The following is a 25,258-nucleotide window of genomic DNA, read 5'->3' on the forward strand; positions in this document are numbered from 1 at the left end:
GGAACTGTAGGTGAAGTTCCCCTATCTTGAACCTTAGGAAAAACTGGAAGTCGTGAAGTATTGGTATATGCAGATACGCATCCTGAAGGTCTATAGAGACCATCCAGTCGCCTGGTTGCACAGTTAGGATGACCGTGTTTAGAGATTCCATCTTGAACCACTCGAGGCGGATAAACTTGTTCAACCGCTTCAGATCTAGAACTGGCCTCCATCCTCCCGCCTTTTTACGTACCAAGAAGACTGGGGAATAAAAGCCTAGGAATCTTTCCGACTCCGGCACTGGTACCACTGCCTGCTGATGAATTAGCGTCTGGACATATTGTAGCAGAACCCTGCGCTTCTCTTCGGAGTTTGGAATCCTGGTGGGTAGAAAAGAAGAACGGGGCGGTTGGCGCTTGAACCTCCAAAAATGCCCCTGAAGGATCGTGGAGGTGACCCAATGATCCAAGCAAGTTTCCCCCCAAACCTGAGAGAATGCCCTGAGATGGGCAACCACTGGGCCAGTTTGGGTGGGAAAGAAGTCAAAAAGACTTCTGGCCTTCCTGTGTCGAGGTAGCAGCCTTCTGTTTCCCCATCTCCTTCTTTAGATCAGCATTGATTCTTTGATCTAAGACATCTCTAAAGGAGACTGCGTCCTCTAAGGGTAAAGTTGTGTTCCTGGCCAATCTCATGACCGATGCATCCACTGACGGCATGCCATCAAATAGTTGGGCATCAGATTCCGCCAGAGGGTATAATTTACTAAAGCGGTTAAAGGCGATCGGTCTCCTATCCACCTTCCGCCATTCATCTGTCATCAGATCCCTTATCTCCTCCATAAGTGGGAAGGTAGGAGGTTTTTTTCTTGAGATGGGGAAAGTATTTCCTGGACTTGGCAAGGGGCTCTGGTGATTCTTCCCATTCAATTGCGTTCTTGACTGCTACCACGAAGGGACTGATCAACCCAAAATCAAAGGTAGACCCATCCTCCTCCACTGTGTCCCCTTCGTCCTCTGAGCTGGAGCCGGAACCTGCCATCTGGACTGGAGTCTCAAGGGATCCCCCACTTGTGGTCGGGGCCATCAACTCCTGGGACAAGTTCAGTTCTCAAATTGAGTCTTTAATCAGCTTCTTCATTGTATTGATGGACTCTTGCTTTTCTTTTTCCCGTTCCCCCGTGGCTTCTAAAAAGCATGTTTCGCAGACCAGTTTTCCCGGCAGAGCTTGTCCGCCACAGACCCAGCATGATTTGTCCCCAGGCCGGATGGAACTGTGTTGTCTGTCAGATCGATGGGGTGATCTGCGAGATTTGTGTGATGTGCGAGGGGTAGACGAGTGATACTGGTCATGTCTTGAGCGGCTGTGGCCTCTGGACCTCCTCGCCGGTGAGTCCCTGCGGGATGATCGGTGTTGCGGGCTGCAATGAAACATAGTAGATTTTGATGTTTCATACGCCCGATGCTCTTTTTTTTATTTTTTTTAAACTTACCTGAATGGTGCAGCCCCTTACCTAGCGGAATGTTGAGGATCTTTTTGTGCCACTGGACTACGGGAGATGGCTGGGATAAGAGAGACACAAAGGGTAAGAAGAAAAGAAAAAGTAAATGGAAAGGTCCCAACCTAATAGTCCTACCCTTTTTTATTATAAATAAATATATATTTCCAAGAAGAGGAGAGAAAAAAAAAAAAAGAAGCTGCAATACCTCTGGCTTCCATCGGGAGGCAGCAGCACAGGCAGACTTGAAAGCTTCTCCTCAGCAGCAAGAGAGATGTTATGCTTCTGACACCCGCCCTCAGAATTAGAGAGGCTGGCCATATAAATACATGTACTCCTATGGGAGTACCAAGATGGCCGCCGATGGCTTCATCTGCCTACTGGGCATGTGCAGGTGATGTCATAGGGCGGCGCCATCGACCCGCCCCCAGAACAGTAAAACAGAGGTTAGGCGGGGGGCGCGAAGTGCCCCAGGGGCTCCAGAGGGGCTTGCTAGCGATCCTGCACCCCAGCGCACCACATGATGACAGACTAAGTAGGACAGGCTAAATTTAATGCAGGAGACATCAATGTTACCGGGGCAGCCCCCAAACCAGAGGGGGGAGGAGCATGGCTGAACTAGACTCCTTACCTGGAAAAAGATCCACAGAAAAACAGGCTCCCAGCCTTGTTGGAGCTTTTAGCAGCCTAAGACCTGGGACTCCATCCTACAGGGGAGCATGACCCTGTAATGGCAACACCATGTGAAGGTGCAGTAAAGGCTGATCGTGCTCCTGCAGGCTTAAGGACAGAAAAAAGAATGGCGTAGGGGGGGGGCAGTTCTTACTTTAGAGTTAAGGAGGTCCTGTGGGTTGGTTGAGGGCGGAGCAACCACCATATGTATGCTGCCATGGAGGCACCAGGAAACACGTATCCTGACCATGATTCAATAGCTCGGCAGCCATGATAAATGTGGTCTGCTCTCGGGGGGGGGGGAGTCAGGACCAGGCAGGGTCAAACAGGTATTGTAGGACATGCAAAGCGGTATTTAAAAAATGAAAGCACTATGCTACAGCTTGCACTTTAAAGGGATAGGAGCATTTTTTTTTTCTGGGGGGTAACAACCACCTCCACTTGCCAACCAGACGCCATATTTTTACAGGGGCAGGTCAGGTCTGTCTCTCAAAACGAGGTTGCTTCATGGGACTGCTAGTGGGGGGCGCCCCCATGCGCCATTTGGCTACAGGGGGAGCTAATCAGCAGGCCTGGTGGTCACGATGTCCACCAGGCGCCTGCAATTGCTCCCAGTGGAGACAGAATGTCGGTTTGCCGCTGTAAACAGGGCAGAACGCTGTTCTGTCAGTAATGAACACAAGGATCCTGTGTTCCTCTTATTTAGGAACACAAGTCTCTGTGTTCATGCAGCAAGCCCATCCCCACACAGTTAGAAAGCACCCCCTAGGGACACATTTAACCCTTTGATCGCCCCTGATGTTAACCCCTTCCCTGCCAGTGTCATTAGTATAGTAACAGTGCATATGTTTAGCACTGATTACTGTAGTAATGTCACTGGTCCCTCCAAAAGTGTCAAAAATGTCAGTTAGGTGTCTGATCTGTCCGCTGCAATGTCGCAGCCCCGCTAAAAATTGCTGATCACCGCCATTACTAGTAAAAAAATAAATAAAAATGTCATAAATCTTTCCCCTAGATTGTTGACGCTATAACTTTTGCACAAACCAATCAATATACACGTATATTTTTTACCAAAATGTGTAGCAGATTACATATTGGCCTAAAATGATTAAAAAAAATTAGATTTTTTATTTTTTTTTTTTATTGGGAATGATGTATAGCAGAAAGTAATTCCACCAAATACCACCAAAAGAAAGCTCTATTTGTGGGAAAAAAGGACATCAATTTTATTTAGGTACAGTGTCACACGACCGTGCACTTGTCAGTTAAAGTAATGTAGTGCCGTATCGCCAAAAATGGCCTGGTCATTTAGGGGGGTAAAACCTTCCGGTCCAGAAGTGGTTAAGCACTTTTTTTCCCCATGCCAATGGCTGCTGATAAAGGATGCATGCATTGTACTGTCACCATTTGAGGAGGCAACAAGGATTGTGAGCCGTGACAATGCATGCATCAGTGACACAATCCGTGTTGTGTTCCTGCTGGAGCAGACTCTGCATGGCATTATGGACAGGGCACTCGAGGCAGAGGACTTTGTTTTCTCTCAAGGCCTGCTTTTGCCACAGAACACAAGAGGAGGAGGAGGATTCTGGTAGTTTTGTAGGCATTGAAGCAGAAGAAGACATACATCAAACCTTCAGAGATGGTTTTCCATCCCCAGAACCCTTGGAGGTAGTACGTGATTTGAAGGAGGGAGTTCCAGATACTGTAATCCTCAGTGACCCAGAGGTCTCTGCTACTCATGCCTCCACAGTGCAAGGGCTCCCTTATGCTTCAAAGCCTGTGAAAGGACCCGAGAATTCATGGCCTCAAGGAGAAGAATCCCTATTGGTTTTCAACCCTCCTTGATCACCATTACAAGGGCAAAGTCTCGGAACTCATCCCGCCCCCACAGAAGGAGCAGAGGATGAAATATCTTGAGGACACCTTAGAGGTGTTTAGATAATGCCTTTCAAGACTCTGCTGGGTTACAGTCTGATGGAAAAGCTAGTTTTGAGGCTTCTGTTTGTCAAGAGAGGAGCGGTGAAGAAGGGGGTCGCCTCAGTGATGCCTTTCAAAATGTTTTAGTTCTCAGCACCCAGGGCTGTCAGCTTCCACATCCCATTGGCAGTGTCTGCTTCATATGGTGTAAGATTATCTAGGGGTGAAAACAGACATGATGAGCTTTCCAGTTGACGATCCACTGGGTTACTGGGTCATGAGAATAGACCACTGGCCAGAACTTGTCCAGTATGCAGTTGAGCTGCTTAGCTTCCCTGCATCCAGCGTGCTTTCCAAATGGGCATTCAGTGCTGCCCGAGGTTTTGTGACGCAAAAAAAAAATACGCCTGTCCATAGACTCCTTTGACCAGCTGCCATTTTTCAAAATGATTCATTGCTGGATTAGCAGCAGCTATCAAGCTCCTGATGCCGATGTTGCCGATTTTAAGTGTTTTTGGGATGTGGAATCTGTGCAAGACTCTCTAGGCTGCCTAGCTATGGGGTTGTTGATTTTATTGGGAAGAAATGTTTTGGTATAGGTTTCATGGGCACAATTAACACCCAAGGACCGCATTTTCCACACCTGTTTTACAGGTGCATATCAGTTAAATTTTTAACACCAAGGCCATTTCTTGTTTTCATCAAGAGTACCTTTATTTTATTTATTTTTTTTATTTAAAATTTTCAAATTTAACAAAACATAGGACATGGATATGCATGTACATAACATATATTGAAACAACGAGATGTGGCGGGGGTAGGGGGCAGGTTGTCCACTGCTAGTGAATAAGGTAAGGGGGCACGGGGTAGGGGGTGGGACCAATCTCCAAAACATAGAGTCCACTAGGGGAGAATCATGTGGGGATTGCAATTGTGAGATTTTGACGGTTCGGAAAGATGAAAGAAGCAGGGGGAGAGTCCAATACGTTGGTGGCATATTTCGAAAAGACACTCCACTTGGCGTTAAAGGCATCGACCGCACGAGGGGCCGTAGAGTCCATGTTGAGGCGATCAATGGAATGAAGTGTGGTTAGCTCTGACCGAAGCATGGATACATGGGGGGGGGGGGGGAGGTGGCTATCCATTGTTTTAGTATCAGACGTCTTGCGATGAGCAGTGTGGTTAGGATCCAGAGACGAGGTGAATCAGCTGAGGTGCCGGACCATTTCTGTAGACGCTTGTCCTAGTAGCCAAAAAGCAATAACATAGGATCTTTCGGTACGATAACTGTGGCCACTGTGGTTATAAAGGTCATAACCTGGTCCCAGAATGCAGAGATCGGGGCAGAGTCCCAGAATTTGTGGGAGAGTGAGGGGCGCTCCCTGTGACACAGAGTGCATTTGTGGGCATCCTGGACAGTTTTGTCTGATAAGAAAGGAATGTGTGCTCTGTGGAATATCTTCAGCTGAGTCTCTTTCCACACTGAATTGGGGGTAAGAGCCAGGGTGGTCCGAAGACAGCTGATAATCTTGGGCAGTGTGTCCTCTCCTGGAAAGTCCTTGAGCCAGTTCGCTGCTGAAGAAGTGAAGGAAGCAGGTGGGCAGAGTTGGATAAGCGGTTTATAGATGTCAGAGATAGTATACTTGCCAGAGTCCAGTAGGGTATCAATAAGAGAGAGCTTGATCCTGTTATCAGGTTTGGTTTGCGAGTCACGGATGAAGTGACGGCATTGCGCCAGGTAGAAAGATTCTGAGGATGGCAGAGTGTACGTGTCCAACATGTCAGTGTCAGTCCGCAGTAATCCTGTTTGAGGGTCACAAAATTGATAGAAATTGACCAGTCCCTTTGATTCCCAATCTTTGTAGACCGCATGGTCCAGGCCGGGGGGAAAAGTGGGGTTCTCTCTAATGGGAAGGTGTTTGGAGAAGTACAGAGGTATCTTCAAGAGTTTCCTCACCTCCCTCCACGCAATAACCGTGTCCCGCAGGAGCAGGTTATGGCGCAGTGTGGGTGGAAGATGAGCCCATTTGGCGTGAAGAAGTGAGGTTAGTGAAAAAGGCCTAGACATCTGGGACTCTAGCTCAAAATTAGAGAATTGAGAAGACCGAGATATCCAGTCCAGTGCCACTCTCAACAGACAGGACAAATTATATAAACGAATACTAGGAAACTTTATACCCGCGTCTCGCCTGGGGAGGCATAGCTTATTCGAAGAGATGCGAGGTCTTTTGCGAGATGCGAGGTCTTTTCCCTCGCCAAAGAAATCTGGAGAACGCCTTGGAGAGGTCTTGTATATCCTTATGCTTAATCAATAAAGGAAGGGTCTGAAGAAAATACAGGATGCGGGCAAAACTGACCATTTTGATCAGGTGGCATCTCCCCAGAAGAGACAGCGGCAGGTATTTCCAGTTTTCCAGTTCCCCCTTCACTTTGGTAAACAATGGTGGGTAGTTGAGGGTATAGATAGATGCGGGGGTCCTACCGATTCTTATACCTAGGTAGGTGATGGAATGTTGTGCTATTTTGAAGGGGGAGTCTGATTCCCATCTTCGGGCCGTGTCCAACCCCAAGGGGAGAATCTCGCTCTTGGAATAATTTATTTTAAGGCCCGAACATTTCCTGAAGGCATTAAATCGTGGGGATGTCTGCAGAGGGGCATGAGGTGAATAGGAGGACGTCATCTGCAAATAAAGAGATCCTCAGGTCTGTGTGACCCAGACGGATCCCATGGAGGGGGGCTGGGCCAGAGAGGTATCTAGATAGAGGTTCCATGGCCAGATTAAAGAGTAGTGGGGACAGCGGGCAACCTTGGCGGGTACCTTTTAAACAGTTGAAAATCCCCGGTCATTGAACCACCTACACAGAGTCTGGCCGTCGGGGAAGCGTACATGGATGTGATCAGGCGAACGAACGAGCCCTGGAAGCCCATGGCATCCAAGACTTTACGCAGCCAGACAAAGTTAACATTGTCGAATGCCTTTTCGGCGTCTAGGGTCACAATGGCCAAGTCTTGCGAGGGGTATAAACGTGCTTGCTCCAGTACCAGCAGTACTTTCCGGATGTTCGCCGAAGCCGACCGTCCCTTAGTAAAGCCGGACTGCGCTGGGTGGATCAGGTGTGGCATAATGGCTGCCAAACGAGAGGCAACGATTTTTGACAGTATTTTCACATCAAGATTAAGTAATGAGATAGGGCGGTAGGATCCTGGCTCTAGGGGGTCTTTACCTTTTTTTGCAAGTAATTTAATAATGGCTTGGTTGTCTGTTGGGAGGTAAGGCCCGCCTTCCCAAATGCTGGCGTATACCGCCACCAAAGTGGGAACCAGGCTTGCCGTAATGGATTTATAAAATTCCCCTGTAAGGCCGTCTGGACCAGGCGATTTATTCGCAGTGAGGTGTTTAATAGTGTGTGTGACCTCTTCCGCCGAGATAGGTGAATTCAGCATGTCGAGCTGGGCAGGGGTGATGCGAGGGAGTCCTGTACCTGATAAAAACATCTCACCCGAGGCATCATCGACTTCCTCCGGGCCATAGAGCACAGAGTAGAAGTCTCTCATAATACGTTGTACGCCTTGGGGGGTGGAATCTACAATACCCGACGGATCTCGCAGGGATCCAATATGTGTGGGTGACGGTCGACCCTCGCACATCTTCGCCAACAGTTTGCCAGCCTTATTGCCGAAACTGTGAAAGGATGCTGCAAAATGTGCCGTGTGCAGACGTTCGACCTTATCGGCCCATTCATCAACGTTCTTTTTGGCCAAGACCCATTGTTCCCTGTTTGATTGGATATCATTTAGTAATAGATTACGATGTGCCTCGCGGAGACGATTACTCGCCGACTTATAACCGCTCTTCGCATGCCGTTTGAAGGCCGCCGCCTAGGAGATAATACGACCTCTCAGAAAGGCCTTACCCGCTTCCCAGAACAAATGGGGGGAGGAGACGTGTGATGCATTGGTGTCAACATATTCCTGCCATGCCTGCTCAAGATAACCTTTAAAGTCCTCGTTGTTAGCCAGAAAAGAGGGGAAGCGCCATATCAGGGGAACAGCGGGGGAGCCGGTGAGGTCAATGGATAGGGAGAGTGGGGAGTGGTCCGATATCGCTATTTCATGGATCACTGCGTCTTGAATTACTGGTAGTAGCGAGTCTGTACAAAAGAGGTAGTCAATTCTCGTGAAAATTTTGTGGGGGTGGGAATAAAAGGTATATTCTCTATCTGTCGGGTGGAAATGTCGCCAGACATCTGTCAGTGAGAGGGAGTCGGTAAGAGTGGCTAGAGGAGTGGGGGGGGCGCCCGGACTAGACCGCGTATCCGCAAGGGGTCGAGATCTGTCAAGAACCGGGTCCATGACAGCATTGAAGTCGCCCCCCATCAAATGGGGGATGGGAGGGAGGGCCAGAGTTCGGGTTGATAACATTGAATAGAAGGACTGATCAAAAACATTGGGAGCGTAGACGTTAGAAACAATAAGTTCCTTGCTGTTGATGCAGACGTGTGCCGAGACATATCGGCCTTCCGTGTCCCCATCCACCGCAATAACTTCTACCGAGAGCCGTTTATGAAACAGAATGAGGACACCTGCTTTGCCTACCCAAAGTTTTTCCATCCGAGCCATGTCAGCAGATGGAAGGTGCGATTCCTGAATAAGAGCGATATCGGCGCAGAGACGTTTAAGATGTCTCAAGACTTTCATTCTCTTAGCCGGGGATCGAAGACCTTTGACATTCCAGGAGATTAGCGTCATAATTCACCTAATGAGATTGGATATCTGTCACAGTCCGTACAGTGCCTAACCATTATCAGGGGGATAACTAGATTCATGCAAATAAATAAAGATCGCCATCTGGTAAGAACGAGTCGCCATGTATGTGTGCAGACCATAAGGAGTTTGACCCCTGGGGAAAAGGACTGGGGGAGGGGGGAACTGGAAAACCGGGTAGGAAGACACAAGAATAAAACAGGAACATAACATAGTCGCATAGACTTCTCTTTTTTCCGCATGCGTATGCGATGGAGCACAGCTCCCCAAGTGCGTCTCCAGACACTGCAGGGGACAAATGTAGCCCCGTCAAAGAGCGTGTCCGCAGAGACTTGGGTCGCGACCTACAACATAGTGTTTGGCAGCCATGGCATATAGCATCACGGATAAAAGGCTCAGGAAAAGAACATTAAACAGCAGAAAAATAACATTGGCTACCAAGCAGTGAAATACAGAATAGATCTCCAGTGAGAGAAAACTATCTTACGCTATCAGTCGTTGCCCGGCCAGAGCCACCCGGGAGCAGTGCCCAGAGGATAAACGTATCCTAGGCCCAATTAGAGGTAGAAAACCCAACAGGTCACACGGACGATTCAGCGGGGGGGGGGGCCTCCGCGGCCAGAGCTAACCACATCAGAGTAGCGTTGCCGTTTCGGGGATTCCTTCCTGGGGCTGTGAGGGATGTCCGGTCTGGAAAAGGAAAGGGATTTGGCTGAGTTGCCATGACCTGGTTCGCCATGGTGCAGTGAGCGGACAAATTTCTCTGCCTCCGCTGGATCTTGGAATGATAGCTGGTTGCCGTTCGGAGCCCGAAGGCGCAAAGTCGCCGGGTAGGCCAAGGTAAATTTAATGCGTTCCTGGTGTAGCTGGGAGCATACGGTTTGGAAAGTTTTGCGTTTCTTTGCGACTTCGACTGAGTAGTCTGCAAAGATGAGGATTTTCATGCCTTCGATCTGGAAATGTGGGTTTTGGCGGAACTTCTGAAGGATGGCAGATTTGTCTGCGTAGTTTAGGTATTTCGCGATGACTGGGCGAGGGGTCTTGCGTTCCTCCGAATAAAGTCCCATTCTGTGGGCCCGTTCAACCACACAGGTCCCTTGTATGCCCAGAGCCGCAGGGATTTTCCGTGCACAGATTTCTGGAATGGCCGAGGGTTGGACGGATTCTGGAATCCCAATAAATCTTAGGTTACTCCGCCGGGACCTGTTTTCCAAGTCCTCCAGCTTGTCCATAACAAGACGATTGATTTTATCTTGGGTTTGCTCTGTGCCCTGCATCTGGTAGATTTCATCCTCTACACTGGAAATCCGGGATTCGGCCTCATTGAGGCGGTGGGAGTGAGACTCCAGCTCCTTCCTTATCACCGCCATGCCAGCAGCCACAGCCTGCTCCACCGATGCCTGTATAGTGGGGGTGAGCAGCTCCACCACCGCCCTCGCAATCCTCTCAGTGGAGGGGTCGGGGGCCGAAGAGGACGTTGTGTTGGGTGGTCGGAGGTCACTTTCTGGCTGCTTACTAGTGTCCATGGCCGCCGATTCCGCTGCCGGACCGGAGTAGGCCGCGACCGCGGCCTCGATTTGCGCCGAGCCCGGCGGAGGCTTCGTGGCCGGTTTCTCCAGGTACCGTTCCATTCCAGAACGAAGGGCAAATATCGGCCGGGTCCGGGGGGTGTCCCGAGGTAGAGGAGGGTGCTGGTGGCAGGCTGGATGCGTCGGGTCTGATCAGTACATCACATTACCATTTGAGAGCCCAACCAAAGACCCCAAACTTTGTCAAATTTCTGTGGACAACCCCTGCCCATGTAGGTGAGCTTATATATTTGCAAGACAGAGTCAACCAAGGCCTTCCAACGTCAGACCCGGGGAGGGTCCGCCAACTTCAACCCCAGCAGTATCGTTTTCCTAGCATAGATAAAATACAAACAATTGCATATGAACCTGAAATCCCCATACCCTGAATCTGAGCCATCACCTCCTGCCAGAAGGACTGGACCACAGGGCAAGACCACACCATGTGAATAAAGGTGCCAATCTGGCCGCAGGCCCTGGGGCATACATCTGAGCTGCCGGGGTATATTCTGGCCACCCTCTGAGGAGTTTAGTATGCTCTGTGGAGGAGGAGTTGGATAAAATGGTCCCTGGCCGAGATCATCCTAGACACATAGCAACCCAACCCCTCCTCCCAGGTGTCTTCATCGAGGGAAGGAATATCCTCCCCCCCAGTGGGCAAAAAGTTGGGGGCAACCTCCCCAGACCTGCAGACTATCCGTAGATACTCCGAGGTGAGTATACGATCAGCATTTTTGGAGATCAGGAAGCGCTCCACAGAGTTGGGAGCCAGTGTGAGGGCCCGAGGGAACTGGGACTGCAACACATGCTTTAGCTGCAGGAAGCGGAACAGCATGAAGGAGGGGAGACCAAATTGAGAACGGAGAGTGGGGAAGGGGAGCAGGGCACTAGCCGGCATAACCTGCTGAAGCCTAGTGATGCCAAACCTATGCCACAACCCCGGGTCCGGTATGGAACAGAGGTGTGGCAGTTTGTGATTCCCCCAGAGCGAGGTATCGGGGGAGATCATGTCAGGATCGCCAACCGCAGCCGACATCAAACCTCAAACCTTGACCGTGGCCCACATCGGCACCGTTAACAGCTGATGAACCCCGGGTCTGCGGAACACCAGTGCCGCGTACGATCCCATTATCGCCGCCTCAAGGCTTACAGCCAGGTTGTCCACGGCTGGGCAAACCGCCAGCCCACCGTGACCAGTACCGCCGCCCAATAATAGTGGCAAAAGTTGGGCAGTGCCAGCCCCCATGAGACACAGGTAGCTGCAGGGTCGCCCTCGCTATCCTAGGTGTAGAGCCCTTAGGGCCCGGTCTAACTTGTGAAAAAAAGAGTTTGGGATATACACTGGGGCGTTACGAAAGACATATAAAAATTTGGGAAGAAAAATCGTCTTTATCAGATTGATCCTTCCCACCGGCGTCAAAGGCAAGGATTTCCAAGTCTGACAGTGGGCAACCAGTTGTTGTAGGACCGGGTAAACATTATCCTTTGGTAAGATCCCTCTGAACCTCAATTCCCAAGTACAGGAACTGCGTGACCCACTGCAAGGGGATAGAGGGGGATGTAGGAGGGGGGTCACCGATAGAGAGAATAGCAGTGACTTACCCCAGTTAAAGAGGAAGTAAACCCTCCTCGGGAAGTTGTACCTATAGGTAAGCCTATGATAAGGCTTACCTATAGGTACTGTAAATATCTCCTAAACATGTACCGTTTAGGAGATATTTACCTTCGATGCATCCAGTGACGTCACCGGCGCATGCGCTATGAAGGAACGGCCGCTCGTGCCGTTCCTTCAGAGCCCCGTGCCGTGACTGTCGGCTCCCGTGCGCGTGCGCGGGAGTGACGTCACCGCGGCTCCGGCCAATCAGATGGCCGGATGCCGCGATCCCGGAAGACGGGCGACTAGACATGTCGCCCGTCATAGAGGTGAGCGGACGGCACGGCGGGGGCTCGTTCTAAGGTAAGTATTTCATAATGAGCTAGTATGCGATGCATACTAGCTCATTATGTATTTCTCTTTCAGGTTGTAGAAAAAAAAAAATTTTTTTTACCGAGTTTACAACCTCTTTAATACGCACCCCGGAAAATGAACCAAACCTATCAAAAATCCGCAGCGCCAATTCCAGGGAACCCGCTGCATCGGGGAGGTACAAGAGTGCATCGTTGGCATATAGGGAGATACGTTCAATCAAGGGGCCCACCTGCCGCCCCCCCAAGGGAGGGGTAGATCTCAGCAAAATGGCCAAGGGTTCCACGACCAGGGCAAAAAGCCCCGGAGACAGCGGGTAGCACTGCTGAGTCCCCCGGTATACTGAGAGGCTTGACGATAGAGCGCAATTGGTGCGGACCCTAGCCACAGGGGCAGCATAAAGAAGCCGCAGTCAAGAGATAAATGGGGGCCCAAATTGTCACAACACCTCCCAGAGATAGCCCCACTCCACCGAGTCAAAGGCCTTCTCTGCATCCAGGGAGGCCACCACCCCCCCCCCCAGGAGTTGGATCCAGCCGCATAGGAGAGATGGGGAAAAAAGCCGGCGCACATTGATGTCTGTGCCCTTACCCGGCATGAAACCCGTCTGATCCCCATGTATCAGGGACAGAATAACAGAGTTGAGTCTCTTGGCCAGCACCTTTGCAAATATCTTAGCATCAACGTCAATGAGGGAAATCGGCCGATATGAGGCACAGAGCTTGGGTCCTTCCCGAGCTTTGGGATTACCATGATCACCGCCTCCGATCATAGACGGGGTAAACACCCCTCCTCCAAGGCCCCAGCCAGCAGAGCATGAAGGCACACAGTCGCCAACTCCATGTTGGTCTTGTAAAATTAAACCGGCAGTCCATCTGGACCCGGGGCCTTACCGGACTGAAGAGAGGTGATGGCCTTGGAAAGTTCCTCAATCGTAATAGGGCTATCCAACCTATCCCTACCCATGCCTGAGAGCTGCGGGAAGTATATGTCGGCAAGGTAGTCCGCTAAACTCCCCGAGGAGTAGGACACCCTGGAGGCATAGAGATTCTCGTAATAACGCGTAAATTGGGCATTAATAGCGGAGGGATCCGAGTGGCAACACCCCAACTCATCACGAATATTAGCAATCACCGTAGTCGCGGTCTGTTCCCTAGATAACCCGGCCAACATGTGACCTGCCCGCTCGCCCTGCTCAAAGATCCTCTGGGATTGAGACAGCAGGCGCTTCCTGCAAGCCGTGGCACGCAGGAGGGCAATCTCCCTATAAACCGCCTGCAACATATCATACGTGCCACGGTTCCCATCCTCACCATATCTCAGCTCCAGGTCCAGTGCCAAAACTCTACCCTCCGCACTATCCAACTCGAGAGCCGAGGCCTTCCTAGCCCGTCCAATCGCCCGCTGGTACGCCCCCCTGGCATAAGCCTTGAAGGCATCCCAAGCGATCGAGGGAAAGGCAGAGCCTTCATTGTGATGTCGTCCAGCAGCTCGGATGCGACAGCAGGGGCCACCCTCTCATCATCAACCCAAAACCAGGACAGTCTCCACAAACCAGCCCCCAGGGAAGCCCCAAGCCCAAGTGTGACAAGCACCGGGGCGTGGTCCGAGATCCCCCAAGGCAGGATGGTGGCCTCCTGAGTACAAGCCAGTAAAGGGTCAGAAAGGAAAACAAGATCAATTAGAGAATACGAGGCATAAGTTGCAGAATGGCAGGTATATTGTCGCCGCGCCGGGTGCTTCCACCGCCACACGTCCACCAGTCCCAGCGCCTCCGCCCAACGAGAGAGGGGGGAGTCAACTGGCCCCCCAGCCGAAAACTTGTCCAAAGACAGGCAAGGGGGCATGAAGTCCCCCTCCACCAGTAAGATGGCGGCCGGGTAGCGGGCCAACAGGGGAGTAAGACGATGTAGAAGCGCAAGCTGTCCCGGTGGGGGGATGTAAACCCCTGCAATGACCAACTCCAGCCCCTCACATAAAACATGCATGAGAACACACCTACCCTCGGGGTCCAGGTGGAGATCCAAGAGGCTAAAACGGACAGATTTATGTACCAAAATACTCACACCCTTAGAATAAGAGGATCAAGTGGAATGATAATTTAAACCCACCCATGCCTTTTTGAGGGCCAGGACCCTACTGCCCACCAAGTGGGTCTCCTGTAAAATACAAATATGGGGGAAGTAGCATTGTAGGAGCATGAAGACTAGAGACCGTTTAAATTTAGAGTTCATCCCCCTAACATTCCAGGAAACAACAGTAATAGGGCCCATGATCAACTATTACCAATACCTGAAAGCCTCCGGATCAACACCTTGGGCAACCGGGTCCCCCGCAGCAATACCATGCAAAAGTAGTAAGTGACATATAAGGACTCGAAAAATACATTCCCCCATGAGTAGCATAGCGTATACTGTGCCTAAACAAAAAAGAAAAACAGAGAAAAAAAACAGACAAAAACAAACCAGAACCCACCCCCCCCTCCCTCCACCCCGCACTCCCCCCCCCCCCCAACACGGGTGTCCTTGAAAACCCCGAAGACTACCAAGGCAACCCCCAATGGGGGTCGCATGTCAGTGGGCACCGGAGATGGAAATCTGTGCTGCAGCGCCACAGTCTCCAAACCAGGAAGAACGCTGCCAGTAGGTAAAACGGATATATGGTCTCTGCAGAACAGATTGCACACAGTACACAAGCAACTCTTAAGGATGTCCTGAGGGAGCAAGCGTGAACTTATTGCAAACATGGCCACCATCAGCCGGACGGGAGTGGAGCGGGCAGGCAGCAGGACAGGAGGCCAACAGGGCACACAACCACCCAGCCCATGGAACAAATGGCCAGCCCGGAGTGAGCCGCACGAGCAGCCAGGGGCCGCGCTCCCCCGGGGGGGGGGTGCACACATATCGCCCCAGGGACCCCCAAACAGGGGAATAAAGAGGGGAGGCTCATCACAACTGGGTGTACATCAGCAAGCAAGGGTTAGGTGCGGGAGCTAAGGGCGCGCCCGGGGAAGCGACTCCAACCACTGCATGGTGTCCTCAGGGGAGGTCTCTCCATCTTGCACCCGCAGCCGGGCTGGAAACAACATACTGTACTTGATGTTCCCAGTTGCGGAGCTGCAGCTTAACTTGGTCAAAGGACCTCCTCAGGTGCTGGGTGTCGATGGAGTAGTCAGGGAAAATCATCAGTCTGGCTGCTTCATGGCGGAGAGTGTCAACCTTCCTAGCCTCACGTAACACCAGGTCCCGATCCCTGAAATTCAGCAGGCGGAGGATGAAAGTGCGTGGAGGGGTGCCCGGCGGTCAGGGCCGGTGCTTCCACTAGGCAAACTAGGCAGCCGCCTATGGCACATTGCCACCTAGGGGCGCAGCCATGAGTCCACACTCTCTCTCCATCATGAATGATCTTGTGAGCTGAGGGGAGGGGTGGCCGTGGGGGAGGAAGAAGGGGCAGTGGAAGATGCCAGGTGTCTTAGGCAGTGCGGAACTACCAGGCCCTGGCTTTCCACCGCTGTTAGGGGGCTCAAAGAGGCAGGAAGGGAGTCTACCAGTGCGCTGCCTAAATAATGATCCTCTTCGGCTGGAGCTGAGCGGCCTAAACCCCGGGCAGGAAGTGACTCTCTGCACTGAGCTGATGGGCAGCCGTTCATTTCCCTGGGTTGGTATTAAGCAGGGAGCTGAGGAGAGCTGAACCTGAGCCAGAGCTCGGCACTGGAGGGCGGAACCTTTTCTTGAGAATAAGCGACGAGGCACCAGAAGGGTCTGAGGAGGTTGGGCGATGAAATAAGTGTGGAGCTCTCTGACTGCTGCTTTTCCCTCCACCAGGAGCCAGTTGGAGCTGTGGTGAGCACTGTGGTCCAGGAGAGGAGTGTCCTGGGAGAAGGAATCAGCAGGATCACAGTGAAGGAGGGCAGACTGCAGGCCACTATCTTCATACCGCCCAGTGAGTGTGCCCAGAACAGGGGATCGGGGTCCCTGGGTGTTACATGGAGAATCCCTGGTATGAAAGGGAATCGGGGGCATCAGGTGTGCCATGGGGAATCGGGTCACCAGGTGAGCCATGAGAAATTGGGGTCCCTGGGTGTGCCATGGGGGAATTGGGTCCCCAGATGTGACACAGAGAAACATTAGGGTCCCCAGGTGTGACATGGATGACCATCAGGGTCCCCAGGAGTGACATGGAGGAACATCAGGGTCTGACATAGAGGAACATTGGGGTCACTGGGTATGACAGCATGACATGGAGGAACACGGGGTCCCTGGGTGTGACATGGAAGAACATTGGGGTCAGTGGATATGACAGCATGACATGGAGGAATATTGGGGTAACTGGGTGTGAAATGGAAAAACATCAGGGTCCCTGGGTGTGACAAGGAGGAATATGGGGGTCACTAGGTATGAGAGCATAACATGGAGGAAGCATCAGATCAGGGTCACTGGGTATGACACAGAGGAGTTTTTAACCATTTCCATTTTTTTTCTTTTTTTTAGGGGGGCGCAAGTAGCTGGTCTTGCCTAGGGCGTAAAATAGTCTAGCACCGGCCCTGCCGGCGGTCCCCGAGTCGCCGGCATCCTATGCACGCGCTCCACAATGAAGAAGGGGGAATACTAAGCCTGAGGTGCAGAGAAGGCGCTCCGTGAACAGGACCGGGTCAGCGCCCTCCACCCCCTCGGGGAGGGCGACAATGCGCAGGTTGTTCCTCCGGTTCCTTTTCTCAGTGTCCTCGGCCCTCACCTCCAGGGTCTTCACTCTAGCAGAGAGTATGCGGAGGGTGTTCACATGAGCATGCAGGGTATCTTCCGCATCTCCCACCCGGCGCTCCACCTCCGTCAGTCTGGTACGAAATTTTTTCATATCCTTGCGGATTTAACTGATGTCCAGCTGTACCGAATCTATTTTACCTGTGAGGGTCATCTGACAGGTGGAGATGGCCTGCATCAGAGCCGTGAAGTTTGTGTGCTCCACCAAGGCCGGCTCCACATCCTCTGTCTGTGTCACCATATTAAGAGAAGTGGCGGGAAGCTGTCCCGCTCTGCCGAGGGAGGAAGGCCCGCTTTCGCAGGGGTACGGAGGGCGGACGAGTCCCTTCCCTTCGTCTTAGAGGGCATAGAGGAGCGGGTGTCACACCAGAGGTAAGTAGGGCGTTGATCTGCAGAGAGAAGCGGATAACATAGGCAGCGAGGTTCGGAGCATTAGCAAAGCACATCTGCTGCAGTGGCCATCTTGGACACGCCCTCTGATAAATCTTTAAACATGGAGATGCCTTTTAGTAGATTGGGAATAGTGATGATGGGATCAGTAAGGAATAGTAGGATATCATCAGCATACGCTGCTAGTTTGTGGGATTATCCCCCTATATTGATTCCTTTGATATCAAGATTCTGTCTGATTCATAGGTTCTAGGGTGAGAACAAAGATGAGGGGGGAGAGGGGGCATCCCTGGCATGTCCCATTTTGAAATGGAGAAGGCCCTCGACAGGCAGCCACCGACTCTGAATCTGGCGGTTGAGTTAGAATAAAATGCCATATAGAAATTTAGCATGTGCCTCTGAATGCCTAGTGTTTTGAGAGCTTCTATCATGTAGTCCCATGCCACTCTGTCGAACGCCTTCTCCGCGTCAAGAGATAGGAGGAAGCCAGGTTGGTCAGAAAAGGAGAGCCAGTAATGTATGCTGATCGCCCTCAGGGTGTTGTCTCTCGCCTCATGTCCCAGGATGAAACCCACCTGATCCAAAGATTATAGTTTGGAGAGCAAGGGGAGCATACGATTGGTGAGAATTTTTGCATAGACTTTAAGGTCCACGTTGAGAAGGGAGATTGGCCTATAGTTGGAGAAAATAGCAGGGTCTTTATGCGGTTTGGGTATGACAATTATGTGTGCCTTCAGAACATCCAGATTAGGAGAAGGTGTGGTGGATAGGGAGTTAAACGATTTGAGGAAATGTGGGAGCCGGGTGTCTTTGAAGGACTTGTAATATGCCAGTGTTAGCCTGTCTGGGCTTGTGCTTTTCCCTGGTTTAAGCTGTTTTAGAGCTTTAATAGTTTCTTCTAGCATTCCGGCTCTGAGCCTTGAGATGAGGAGATGGGTTTAGGGCTATACTGACGTAGAAATGCAGTCATCCATTAGTGTCTTTTTGTTAGTATCTATGTTAGGCGAGGAGAGGTTGTATAATTTAGAGTAATATTTGACAAATTGGTCAGTGATACCTTCTGTCATGTTGAGTGTCCTATCTGAGGGGTCTGCGACCGTATGTATCATCAATGCTACTTTTCTGGCCTGTATAACTGTGGCTAATAGTTTACCGGACTTGTTACCAAATTCATAGACTAGCCTGTTTGTGAGAACAAATTTGCGTTCGGTTACTTTACCTAGTTCTTCTAGTAACGCTTTTTTGATTTGTACTAGGCTTTGCAGAGTTTAAATATCCAATGATCGTTTGTGAGCTTTTTCCCAAAAATTAATACAATCAGAGAGAGCATTAGTCCGGGCTTGTTTATCTTTCGTCGTTTGGAGGCTATTGAGATGAATTCTCCCCTTATAACTCATTTATGTGTGGCTCATTGCGTCATTGGGGAGCATTCAGAGGAATAGTTCTCTAGGAAATATTGTTTCAAGCGTGTGTTTTATCTTTGCCAATGTAGTGGGGTCGGTTAAAAGTGAGTTGTCAAGGCGCCAGCTAGAGGGTTTTCTGGTCCTCTCTTGGAAAGAAAGGGTCATGGAGATTGGATTGTGATCTGAAAGGAGCATGGGGTCGATGGATGCATTGAGTAGAAGTGGGAGATCATTCTGAGTGATGAAGATATAGTCTATCCTTGCGTATCTGTTGTGTTGGGAAGAAAAAAAGGTAAAGTCTTTGGTGATGGGGTGTAATGTACACTACGCATCGTGAAGAAGTAGAGTTTTGAGTAGTTCTTTAATTGCTCATAGGGCCCTATGAGGCAAGGATGAGGATCCTGAGGAGGTGTCCTGAGAAGGGGGTGAAAGCCAAGTGGAATTCCCCCTCCTCAAATCAATCAGTATTCCAGCTTGGAAAGGTGTCAGTAGTTGTAATGTGGCGTGAAAGAAAGGTATTTGCTGTACATTTGGTGCATAAATATTAGCTAGAGTGATTGGTCTACCACAAAATTCCCCTTTGAGAAATAGGTATTGTACGTTTGCATCACTAAGAGTGTCGTTGATTTGTAGCGGGCAGTTTTTATAGTTTAGGATGGAGACTCCCTTGGACCTGGCAATGATATTGGAAGCATGGAAGACAGAGGGATAGTGCGTGTTATGAAGTTTGGGAGTGGTTCCAGATCTGAAATGTGTCCCTTGTAGGAAGATAAGCTACGTGTTGGTCGTGGACCGAGGTGTGTGCAATTCCCTCTGGGAACAGTATGAGGAATGTACTGGTATATAGCAGTGAGTAAAGAGCGGTCATTATGACTAATTAGGATCCACATGTGCTCTTTTATGTAAAAGGGCCATGTAAATGGGCATTTTAGAGCACCATATGTGGTTGGGTGTATGAGAATAATGACATATACCTTTACTATTGAGACCCCACAAGACTTTCTCCATGGGCCCAAGTATGCCAGTAGTAAAAAACATGTGGTTGGCTTAAAGATATATGCAGTAACAACAGGTAGGAGAAACATATATAGGTTGTCTTTGTGTGACATATGCACATCCTCGGTCAGGGCGGAGAGGACTGAGCCCTGATTTGTTCTGGGTATTGTATAAGAGTTAGTTGGTAGAAGGGTGGCATAGTAAGTCCCAGTGGAAAAAAAAAAGGGTAGTGATAATGGAGGGGAGGAAACATCAGTTAGCCGAATAGTAGTCCTATATGAGAGTTCTATATCTTTCATTTGGCCTGTTTGCAATTGTCATGGTGAATAATGGGGAGGAACACTCTGCTTCGGGGGGTAGATGACTGAACTGATTAGTGTAGCTCGGGTGGGGTATGAAGAGGATGGAAAATGACAGAATGGCCCATTGTTTAGAAGAAGGATGTAATCCATATGCTTAATGGTGCATAATGTATCTCACATGATCGAGAACTAGAGAGGATAATTTGGCGCACAAAAAGCAAGGTAAGGCTTAGCGAGTTCAACCAAACAGAGCTAACTTGTGGCACTTATCTGAACTATGGTATTGGCATAAAAGTCCTTCAGTTATCACAATGTGCTCTTCGGGATTGTGCTGGCTTAGTAGGACTTGCACCATGCTGTGTGTTTGGCTGATTGAGGTGAGATCTTGCACCGGATGGAGAACGGTGGTGACGGTATCTCTGGTCTTGAGCCTCCATTGGTTCTTCGCGTTGGGCATCAGGTCTCCCCGGTTTGCATCTAAATTCAGCATACCAGTTGGGTACATTGACCAGTGGGATACCCAGGGCATCGCAGAATAGCTGTAGATCTTCTGGTACTCCTAACAGGGCCATCTGACCCTGTGTGGACGCAGCTAGGCAGAAGGATAATGTATGCCTTTGGCATGTAGAACAACAAGCACTGGGCGGAGATGTTTTCAGTGCTGGAGCGTGATATTAGCGAGATCCTGGTAAATGTGAATAGAACCTCCCTTGTATATTATCTGTGTTCTGTTGCAAGCTTTCCTCAATATTTCTTATTTAAGTTTAAAGTCCACCAGGCAACATAATACATCTCTCGATGGGTCAGATTCTCTAGCCCTGGGTCTTAGGGCTTGGTGAATGCGCTCTATGTCTATGGGAGAAGAGCATGGTCTATCAAGGAGGTACGGTAAAGATGTCTGTTATTGTGGAGTGAATCAGGTCATGCTCTACCTATTCGGGCAGCCCACGGACCCGTAGATTGTGTCGTCTACCTCGGTTTTCAAGATCCTCGATATGACACTGGAGATCTCTGAGTTGAAGTGTATGAGCATCCGCTATATGGTTCAAGCATGGCGGTATCATGTTGTCTTGTTGATTCCTCTACTTCCTCCACTCTTCCAGCTAGGTCCTGGATGTCTAGGCGCAGGTCAGAAATGGCAGCTGTTAGGGTATCTTTAATGTTCGCTGCAATGGTGCGGAGATCATTGAGGCTGGAGTGTTTAGCAGACGTAGTGCTTTACTCGGTGAAGGGTGTCGTTCATACAGATGGTGCAGGTAGATGTGTGTGCTGTGTTTGTCCCTGCCTGGAGGTTGCATGTTGCTGGCCTGCAATCTGAAGAGCTCAGGTATGTTTTGGCTCGCGGAGCGAGCAAGAGCGGGTGGCTGAGGTATCGCGGTAAGCCATTCCCATGATTTTGTGTCGGTTTGTTGTTCATTACCTCCGGTAATAGCTGGTGAATATCTGCGGTGGCGGGAGCTCAGTCTCTAAGCGGCCTTCTACCACGAGGTCAAACCACGCCCCCAAATTTTTCATTTTTATTGTTTCACTTTAAGCATCAGTAAATCACTGCTCATTTAAAAATGATGTTATTTACAAACTTTTTCTTTCATTTTATACATGTTCCCTATGGCAGTACACAGACCCCCATACCCTTTGTGTGCCCAATAACGTGCATCTAAGCCCCCAAAATGGGCACATTTGATTTTTCCAGTTCGGGTCCTTTAGACTTCAATAGGGTTGGTTATTTAGCTCCGAACTTTGCGATGTTCGAGAGTTCTGGCACAAACCAAACAGGGGGTCTTTCAGCCCATCTCTAATTGTCAGCTGGCTCAGCCTATCAGCTTATGGCTGGGAACCAGAACCAGCAGCTCCCACCCCCTCTCCAGCTAGGTGCACCTGGAGGGGCAGAGCAGAGAGCGATGACTGACAGTTAACACTCTCTGCTCAAGGAACACACAGAACTCCAGCCAATTTGATAAAAGTATGAGCACATTCAGTCACAACTGTGTCATCAATGGTGTTAGTGGGATATCTGAATGGTGAGTATAATAATCAGCTGTAAAAAAACAGTGAATGGTTGGTTGGATAGGAATTGCAGTTGTCAGTCATAAAAATAATATATTTACCAATAATTGTTGTGATAGTTGCAAAACAATGTGCTAATTTATTAGGTCTTGTCTTTTACAGGTTTTAAACCCATTTTATGCTTTTCAAGCTTATTCTTTTATTGTATGGATTAGTACAACATACTTTGAATATGGCTCAGTTATTTTATTGATGACCCTCTTGTCAATTTCTGCAACTGTATATAATCTAAGAAAGGTATGTATGTTTTCAATTCATTTTTCAATGTTTTCTTTAATTATACAATAAAAATAACCATAGTTTTCATCCTATGTTTTTTTCTATAGCAATCTGTCAAACTACACAAAATGTCTGCATCCTATAACAGCATTATGGTTATGGTGCTTCACAAAAATGGAGGTAACAGTGATTGAGTGATAGACATATGTAAGGACATAATTAATAATACAAATAAAAAAATAAACACGTTTGTAAACTTATAAATATATATCCATAGGTTAAAGTTTAAAGTGTTTGTTACCCCAACATTTTATATTCCTGATATGTGCCTGCTGTAACATATCCTTGCTGTTCCTGCCAGTCCCTCTGCTTTTCTAAAAAAAAAAAACAACTGACCACACTAAGCAGAAGAACACAGTGTGGTCAGTTTTCTAGCTGTCCTGGGAACTCTGCCTGCTCTCCTAAAATGATCAGTCTTATCCCGACACACACCCCTTGCACAGCCTTTTACAGGATAGTTAAGTGTACGGTTGCTTCTCCTACCCTCTTCTCTTATGCAGCTGAGAACAGAGGTAATGTGATTACATATAAAAAAGAAGGAAAAAATGGTACCATACCTATATTTTTTTTTTATCTATACACAAATGTTTTGCCTTTCATTTCTATTTTTAATTGAATGGGTTATTTTACAGGGTAATTGTTTACAATCACTTTAACTTCAGCCAAACAGCTAAACACACCAATTAACCACTTGACCACTGCTCACTGTGCTGCTACTGCAGCAAAGTGGCTCGTTAAGGTCTGGCAACGTAGACCTACGTCACCAGACTCTCCCCTCTCTCGGCGGTGGGCGTGTGCCGCCGAAGGCTCGCTCCTGCTGTATTCAGACACAGCGGGAGTCGGGCCAGGGGAGGAGAGGCGGTGATCACCGCCGCTCTTCCTCAATCGTCGGGGATCAAGTGAGGAAGTCCGCCCGCTTGTGTAAACAAAGCGGGTGGATCTCCTCTGTGACAGACAGTGACAGATTACAGGATTCAGCATAGCTGAAGCTGCGATCTGTGTCTGTGTCACACAATCCCCTCCCCCCACACACGTCAGTAAGCATGAGGTATACATTTAATCCCTCGATCACCAATAAAGTTGACCCCTTCCCTGCCAGTGTCATTATAACAGTAACAGTGCATATTTTTAGCACTGATTACTGTAGTAATGTCACTGGTACCCCCAAAAGTGTAAAAAATGTCAGTCAAGGGTCCAAACTGTCCGCCCCAATGTCGCAGTCCCGCAAAATAAATCGCATATCACCGCCATTACTAGTAAAAAAAAAAATAAACAATAAAAATTACAAATCTTTCCCGTAGATAGTAAACGCAATAACTTTTGCACAAACCAATCAAAATACGCTTATTGGGATTTTTTTTTTACCAAAAATATGTAGCAGAAAACAAATTGGCCTAAAATGTTAAAACAATTTGATTCATAATTTTTTTGGGGGGAATGTTATATATCAGAATGTAAAAAATATTGTTTTCTTTTTTTTTTCAAAATTGTCGCTCTTTTTTTCAAAAATTAAAAATCGCACAGGTGATCAAATACCACCAAAAAAAGCTCTATTTGTGGGAAAAAAAGGACATAAATTTAATTTGAGTACATTGTCACACGACTGCGCAATTGTCCATTAAAATAACGCAGTGCCGAATCGCAAAATATAGCCTGGTCAGGAATGGGGTAAAATCTTCCAGTCTTAAAGCGGTTAAAAATACGCTCATTGGGAATTTTTTTTGTCAAAGACATGTAGCTAAATACATTTTGGCCTAAATATATGACAACAATTGAATATATTGGATATTTTTTAACTGTCAAAGTAGAAAATGACAATTTTTTCGAAAATTTTTTTCTCTTTTTTTATTAATATCGCAAAAAATGAAAAGCGCAGAGGTGATCAAATGCCACCACAAGAAAGCCCTGTTTGTGGGAAAAAAAGGATGTAAATTTTGTTTGGGTACGGCGTTGCATGACCGCTCAATTGTCAGTTAAATTCGCGCAGTGCCAAGTTGCAAAAAGTGGCCTGGACGTTAAGCAGGAAAATCCTCCTTTGGTAAAGTGGTTAAATGATGGATATGGGAAGCCGTTTACCCACCAAAAGAATTGAATTTCTGTATAACCAGCTGTATTTTTCACATCCCTAATAGAAAGTACTGCAGGCCTGGTGACCTGATATTTCTTTCCTGAAGCAATGTAACAAAACTAGGTCACCTCCTTACCTCTTGTCTCTGACTAGACAGTGAAGGAACCTCACCTTTTTAGTATTTTCCTTGTCAGCACATGTGCATGTAGGTGTCTGATTGGCCAGTACTGTCCTTTCCTCTCCAAGTCTGAATGCTGATGTTCAGTGGATGACAAGAGGCTGAAATTAGGTCAAATTCAGAAACCTGTACTATTTGCATGGATACATCTTCTATATGAATAGACATCTGCATGTATTAGTGTTTTAATATCTGCCTGGAGTTCAGATTGTAAATGTTTTTTTTTTTTTTTTTTTTTTATGAATAAGGACCTTCCACTGAATTGAAATTTTGATTTTTTTTTCAGAGGTTAAAGAAGTGCAGTCCCAGTCTTTGGTCCCTGGAGATGTTATTGTACTAGATAGAAACAAACTCTTTCTGCCATGTGATGCCATATTATTAAGTGGTGGATGCACTGTGAATGAAGCAATGTTAACCGGTAGGTAACTGTAGTATTTAGAAGCAGCGTCATTG

General features: G+C 48.6%; 1 protein-coding gene across 1 annotated transcript in view; it reads left to right on the plus strand.

The window, feature by feature from the left end:
- The window catches only part of LOC309551115 (putative cation-transporting ATPase 13A4), a 358,044-nt gene that overhangs the window by 113,501 nt on the left and 219,285 nt on the right, over window positions 1–25,258 (plus strand). The window contains exons 7-9 of the mRNA XM_082251561.1: window positions 22,383–22,517; window positions 22,607–22,679; window positions 25,092–25,223. Coding sequence (XP_082107687.1) covers window positions 22,383–22,517; window positions 22,607–22,679; window positions 25,092–25,223 — 340 coding nt within the window. The remainder of the gene's footprint in view (window positions 1–22,382; window positions 22,518–22,606; window positions 22,680–25,091; window positions 25,224–25,258) is intronic.

Source organism: Pelophylax lessonae (genome assembly GCF_965119305.1).
Source record: "Pelophylax lessonae genome assembly, chromosome: 3".
NCBI lineage: Eukaryota > Metazoa > Chordata > Amphibia > Anura > Ranidae > Pelophylax > Pelophylax lessonae.